This window comes from Danio aesculapii, chromosome 8 (assembly GCF_903798145.1).
Source record: "Danio aesculapii chromosome 8, fDanAes4.1, whole genome shotgun sequence".
NCBI lineage: Eukaryota > Metazoa > Chordata > Actinopteri > Cypriniformes > Danionidae > Danio > Danio aesculapii.
This window is the reverse complement of record NC_079442.1, coordinates 151,218-158,717: the sequence shown is the minus strand read 5'-3', so window position 1 is coordinate 158,717 and position 7,500 is coordinate 151,218. Positions and strand designations below refer to the sequence as shown.

At 50.1% G+C, this 7,500-nt stretch overlaps 1 protein-coding gene across 1 annotated transcript in view; it reads left to right on the top strand.

The window, feature by feature from the left end:
* The window catches only part of plxnd1 (plexin D1), a 49,877-nt gene that overhangs the window by 27,746 nt on the left and 14,631 nt on the right, over nucleotides 1-7,500 (top strand). The window contains exon 19 of the mRNA XM_056464532.1: nucleotides 527-676. Coding sequence (XP_056320507.1) covers nucleotides 527-676 — 150 coding nt within the window. The remainder of the gene's footprint in view (nucleotides 1-526; nucleotides 677-7,500) is intronic.

Sequence of the window (7,500 nt, the reverse complement as noted above, 5' to 3'; positions counted from 1 at the left end):
TTTTCATTCTTTCTTAAAGAATTGAGGAGGAAGGAAGGAAGGAGGAAGAGCTGTCTGTGTGTTCAGTTATTATGGGATGTTGAGTCGAGCGTGTTCCTGTTCCTGAGTGTGTTCCTCCTCTGCTAATCTGTGTGTTTAACATCATATTGGCATATATCATTAGATTTAGCTTTATTCAGATGATGGTGGAGGTTCAGCTCAGTGTGTTTCTGCTCTTATAAATAAATATCACAGTAAATCTGCCAGTAGGTGGTGAAGGTGTCTGAATGAGTGATTCACTGAGTCATTCAATGCAATGATTTGTTCATAATGTCTGAATCATTTAGAAAGCAAGTGACTCACTGATTCTGAATCTGCATTCTACATGACAGCAGTGTTGTATGGGACTGAGCTGATGTTCCTCTGAGGAGTTACTGCACTGCTCATATATACAGCACTGCTGTTCTCCATCTTCAGGAGTGTTTAGAGAGAAGCCATGTCCATACTCTGACAGATGTGTGTGTGTGTGTGTGTGTGTGTGTGTCAGAAAGGGCCAAGTGATCTGGACCTGACACTGGATGAATACAGCGTGACGATTGGCTCAGACCTCTGTGACATCACCTTCCATAACCAGCAGCTGTTCCACTGTAGCATCAACAGATCCCTGAGTGCCAGCACTGGAGAGCTGCCTGTCACTGTGAGTACACACACACACACACACACACACACACACACACACACACACACATACACTCATTCCCATGAAACATGCACATAATCACACACATTCATGTCTTCCAACTTTAGAGTTTCCCAGCCCTCGAATCTCCCAGTCTTCAGGTCTCCCAATCTTCAGGTCTCCCAGTCCTAGAGTCTCCCAGTCCTAGAGTCTTCCAGTCCTCAGGTTGCCCAATCCTAGGGTCTCTCAGTCCTCCGATCCACAGTCCTAAAGTCTTCCAGTTCTCTGATCTCCCAGTCCTAGAGTCCCAGTCCTACAGTCTCCCAGTCCTAGAGTCTCCCAGTTTTCTGATCTCCCACTTCTTGAGTCTTCCAGTCCTCCGATCCCGTCCTAGAATCTCCCAGTCCTACAGTTTCCCGGTCCTCAGGTCGCTCATTCTTAGAGTCTCCCAGTCCTCCGATCCCAAGTCCTTGAGTCTCCAAATCCTACAGTCTTCCAGTCCTAGAGTCTCCCAGATGTAGAGTCTCCCAGATGTAGAGTCTCCTGGTTCTCAGATCTCCTAGTCCTTGTTATGAAGCGGACAGGAGACAGAGGTAAGGAAACGTTAGGGTGTTTATTAAATGACAACAAGGAGCACATGAAGGATAGCCAGGAGGATCAGGAATGATGTTGGGGTCTTTTCCTCCGTGGCTGGGTAACAGGAATACACGAGGATGGACAGCACACACCAGATACAGCTGACAGAGGATGACACAGACTTGGAAGGACTGGAAGACAGGACGATTCGGGAGGACCAGGAAGACTAGGAGGAATACAAAGAGAACAGGTAAGTAAATCGTTTGTTTTAGCTGAGGATGACTACGCTGAGTGGTCGCTCAGTTGTCCGCTTTCGTCGAGACGAGCCCGGACAATGAGCGACTGGAGTGCTGTGCTTTTATCTGGTGCTCGTGAATGTGATGCAGCTGTGTGCTCATTAGAAGTCAGGTGATGGTGATCTTCGTGAGTGGGGGTCGTGAGAGCCTGACCAATCCATGACAGTACCCCCCTCCCCAGGGCCCGCTCCTGAGGGCCGACACCTCCGACGCCGTGGTGGTCTCCCTCTGCCTCTAGGCGCTGGGAACTCAGGGTGGCTCTCATGAAACTCCACCATGAGACTAGGATCGAGAATATCAGCTCTGGGAACCCATGTCCTTTCTTCGGGGCCGTACCCTTCCCAGTCCACCAGGTACTCCAACTGGCCACCACGACGTCGGGAACGCAAGATCTCCTTCACTGCGTAGACGGCTCCTTCTTCTAGGAGCAGTGGAGGAGGGGGTTCCTCTTCGTGGTCAGGCTCTGTGGAGGGAAGAACAGGATCGTGATAGGGTTTCAGGAGTGATACGTGGAATGTAGGGTGAATACGGTAGTGAGAGGGTAATTGTAGTTTGTAGGAGACGGGGTTAACCTGTTCCACGATGGTGAAGGGACCAACAAATCGGGGACTTAACTTGCGAGAGGGCAGTCGCATGCGTATGTCCCGGGTGGATAGCCACACCTTTTGTCCGGGTGTGTATCTGGGTTCTTCAGACCTTCTCCTATCGGCGGTTACCTTGCTTCGACGGACTGCCCTCTGCAGATGTTGATGAGCCTCGTCCCAGACTCTCTCGCTCTCCCCGGAACCAGTGATCCACTGCGGGGACATCAGATGGTTCGCCATCCCAGGGAAAGAGCGGTGGTTGGAAGCCCAGGACGCACTGGAATGGCGTGAGTCCGGTGGAGGGTTGCCGCAGTGAATTTTGGGCATATTCTGCCCAGCCCAAATACTGGCTCCAGGAGTTCTGGTGACCACTGCAGAAGGTCCTCAGGAACCGTCCCACCTCCTGAATCTTCCTCTCTGTCTGCCCGTTGGTTTGGGGATGATATCCAGAAGAGAGGCTGACGGCCACACCTAGGAGCTTGAAGAAGGCTTTCCATAGACGTGAGATGAACTGTGGACCTCTGTCCGACACAATATCTTCTGGAATACCAAATGACCTGAAGACTTGATTAAAGATATTGTCGGCAGTTTCAAAGGCTGTGGGAAGACCTTTCAGAGGGATTAGTTTGACAAACTTTGAGAATCTATCTACTATGACTAGAATACAGGTATTACCTTCTGACGAAGGGAGGTCAGTGATAAAGTCCACTCCTAGGTGTGACCAGGGACGGTTCGGAATCGGCAAGGGATGGAGCTTTCCAGCGGGTAGATGACGTGGGCTCTTGGATTGGGCACAGTCCTTACAGCCCTGAACATATTGCCTCACATCCCTTGCCATGTTTGGCCACCAGAATCGTTGGGATACTAGCGAGAGAGTATTGTTGATCCCTGGATGTCCAGTGCCTAGCGAGGTATGTAAGGAGTGGATCAGATCTACCCGGTGTTCAGGTGGTATGAACTGCCGATGAGGAGGGCATCCCGGCGGAGCAGGGGCTTCCGGAGTGGCAACGACTGGAGGAGCGTTCCAGGTGATCGGACAAATGGAGATGTGTTCGGGAAGAATCTTCGTTGGGAGTTCTTCATGATCGTGATGCTCGTGTAAACGAGAGAGAGCGTCTGCTCTTAGATTCTTGGGTCCTGGACGATAGGAAATGGAGAAATCAAAACGTGAGAAGAAAAGTGACCATCTGGCTTGACGTGGACATAGTCTCTTGGCCTCTTTGATGTATTGGAGGTTTTTGTGATCTGTGATCACCTGGAACGGATGTTTGGCTCCCTCCAACCAGTGACGCCACTCCTCCAAGGCTAGCTTGATTGCTAGAAGCTCCCTGTCTCCTATGCTGTAATTCTGCTCCGCCGGGCTCAACTTCCGAGAGAAATAGGCACAGGGATGCAGTCGGGGCGGTGTATCATGATGTTGAGATAATACTGCCCCGACGCCGGTGGTGGATGCGTCCACTTCCACCACGAAAGGAAGATTTGGGTCAGGATGAGTCAGGAGTGGGGCCCTTGTGAACTCCTTCTTAAGAAGGCGGAAGGCTGCGGCTGCTTCTTTGGTCCACTCCAGTCCTTTGGGTTTACCCTTGAGGAGATTAGTGAGAGGTGATGTAATCCTGCTGTAGTCCTTGATAAACCGTCTATAAAAGTTAGCAAACCCAAGAAACCTCTGGAGCTCCTTAATGGAAGTGGGTTCTGACCAGGATAGAACAGCCTCAATTTTCTTCCCATCCATACGTATACCGGTTTGGTCAATGATGTATCCCAAGAAATGAATCGACTTCTGGTGGAATGAGCATTTCTCCGCTTTGAGGTAGAGGTGATGTTCTCTCAATGTGTGTAGGACCTCCGCAACGTGTTGGCGATGTTCGGCCTCACTCCGGGAGTAAATGAGGATGTCATCTATGTACACTATTACACAGTGGTGAAGAAACTCCCGGAGGACTTCATGAATGAAGTTTTGGAATACGGAGGGGGCGTTGACCAGACCGTAAGGCATGACCTCATATTCATAGTGGCCAGTAGGGGTCACGAATGCTGTCTTCCATTGGTCCCCCTCACGTATTCTTATCAGATTATACGCGCTGCGGAGGTCCAATTTAGTGAAGACTTTAGCTTCTCGGAGCTGTTCCAAAGCGGCTGGTACCAGAGGAAGGGGATATCGGTATTTTACTGTACCGTTATTTAGGACCCTGTAGTCGATGCATGGACGCAGCCCTCCGTCCTTCTTGGCCACAAAGAAGAAGCTTGAGGCGGCTGGTGATTTTGAGTGACGTATGTACCCCTGACTCAGAGCCTCCCTTATGTAATCTTCCATTGCCTGATTCTCTGGAAGCGAGAGCGGGTAGATCCTACCTCTTGGCAACTGGGCATCTGGAACTAGGTCGATCGCGCAGTCCCATGGCCGATGCGGCGGTAGCTGGGAAGCTCTCTTGGGGCAGAAGACATCATGAAAGGAGCTGTACTCCTTAGGAATGTGGATAGACTGCTTCCCAGGAGGGCTCTCGACCGATGTTGCAAACAAAGAAATGGGGTTTCCGCCCTTGAAGAGGGAGATTTGGAAAACAGGCAGGTGTACATCCAGATCCCCATTTCTTTATCTCTCCTGTGCCCCAAGAGATGATGGGATCGTGCTTCACCAGCCACGGGCGCCCTAGAATGATGTCCATATTTGCACCCTCCAGAACCAGAAATTGAATCCTCTCTTGATGTAACAACCCCACTTGAAGAAGGATGTCTTCGCATTGTCGATGGATACGGGTCGAAGATCGAGTGCACTGGGTTATCGGTTGTATCTGTATATATGCGAGGACGCCTCAGTACGGAGGTGGAGTTGACGACAGAGGGATTGGGAGATGAAGTTCCCTGCTGACCCGGAGTCGATGAGGGCTGTGACAAGGAGAGAAATAGAGGCAGTAGTTATTTGTACGGTGGTAGTAAGTGGTTTACATTGTTCAATATTCGTACTGAATACACTCACTGAAGTCCGAATGGGACGAAGGGGACACTCCATACGGGTGTGTCCACTGACACCGCAGTATAGACACAGACCCCGGGTCAGCCTCCTCTGTCGTTCCGCTGATGTCAGTCTTCCAGACTCTATTATCATGGGTTCTGGTTCTGGAGAGGCTGTTGACTCAGGCGATTGGAGGAGTGCAGACGAGGGGGTGATGGTGTCCTGTTGATAGGAACGGAGACGATCGGAACATCGGAGAGAATGTTGGATGAATCTCTCCAGACCCATTGTATCATCTAATGTGGCCAGTTGGATTCGGAGAGTGGGTTCCAAGCCGAGCCGGTACGTGGTCAACAACGATCTCTCATTCCATCCACTTGCAGCTGCTAGAGTGCGAAACCGGAGAGCATATTCCTGTGTAGATAGAGTACCTTGCTTTAGATGATACAGCTGCTCTCCAGCGGCTACTTCCCCATCAGAACGTCCAAACACCTCTTTGAAATACTCCGTGAAGGTAGTGATGGAATTCATGACCGGCCCGGCTTGGTTCCAGATCGTCTCAGCCCATTTAAGTGCAGGTCCAGAGAGTAGAGATACGATGTAGGCGATCTTCGACTTATCTGTGGGATATAGAGAAGGTTGCATTTCGAATATGAGGGAACATTGTAACAGAAAACCATTGCACTCCCCCGCTCCGCCTGAGTAGGGCGCTGGTCGGGCCATGGGACTGGAAGGAAGGGCCGAAGAAGAAACTGTGGAGGCGGAAGTGCTCGGTGCTGGTGGTGCGTTGGAAAGTGGAGCTGGTGGCTGTAGAATCCGCTTCAACTGGTCCACCAGCTCTTGAAGGTGATCGGGGGGTGCTCATGTTGTCGTCGTTATGGGTCCGGGCTTCTGTTATGAAGCGGACAGGAGACAGAGGTAAGGAAACGTTAGGGTGTTTATTAAATGACAACAAGGAGCACATGAAGGATAGCCAGGAGGATCAGGAATGATGTTGGGGTCTTTTCCTCCGTGGCTGGGTAACAGGAATACACGAGGATGGACAGCACACACCAGATACAGCTGACAGAGGATGACACAGACTTGGAAGGACTGGAAGACAGGACGATTCGGGAGGACCAGGAAGACTAGGAGGAATACAAAGAGAACAGGTAAGTAAATCGTTTGTTTTAGCTGAGGATGACTACGCTGAGTGGTCGCTCAGTTGTCCGCTTTCGTCGAGACGAGCCCGGACAATGAGCGACTGGAGTGCTGTGCTTTTATCTGGTGCTCGTGAATGTGATGCAGCTGTGTGCTCATTAGAAGTCAGGTGATGGTGATCTTCGTGAGTGGGGGTCGTGAGAGCCTGACCAATCCATGACAGTCCTAGAGTCTCCCAGTCTTCAGGTTTTGCAGGTCTACTGTTGGTCCATATATTTTGTTAGAAACCCCCATATTTTAAACTTTATAATCTGGTTCCTCTTCTGTCAGGGTGTGTTTATCATGTGCGTTATCACCAGCTGGAGTGGACCATTTAGTTCATATCTTGAGTGTGAGAAGCAAACATGCTGTCCAGTCCAGTGAAGTCTGTATCACGCTATTTACAGTGTTAATGTAAGGGTAGCAGCTGTAGTTATGGGAGTTTACACATAAGACAAAGAAACTGTGTGTGTGTGTGTGTGCGTGTGTGCGTGCGTGCACGTGTGTGTGTGTGTGTGTGTGTGTGTGTGTGTGTGTGTGTGTGTGTAAAGCAGGAGGGTGGTTCAGCTTTACATTCTGCAAACTCACCATGACCTGGAGTCTATTCCTGGAACTTCAAAAGTCTTTATTTGTGGCACACAGACACACACACACACACACACACACACACACACACACACACACACACACACACACACACACATGACCGTTATCAGTGTGCTGTATCGGATGTTAATCAGGCTACCAGCGTAACCGTCTACTGTGGATCTCTCATCACTCTCCGCTTTATCTGCTGATCCACTGAACGCTGCATTTACAGCAGGACACATAGCAGTGCTGATCACACACACACACACACACACACACACACACACACACACACACACACCAAAACAAGAGCTAATCAAGTGCTGCAGGCCTGATTTCAGTGTGCGTGTTCTCATGCTCGTTTGTTTGGTCTGATTATGAAGCACTGCAGCTATATTCATCAGGCTACACACACACACACACACACACACACACACACACACACACACACACACACACACACACACACACACACACTGGGCTTTACCTGCACACTGTGGTCATAGTTAATGGACAGACCTGTGCTGGCCATTCTTCCTGTTATTTCTGAAGAGTGTCTGGACATCCCATCCTGTGCTGGACGTGTGTGTGTGTGGGGAACTGACAATGTAAAGCTACAGTAATGTGGTTGCATAAGTGCACACTCCTTTATAGGAATAGTTTGTT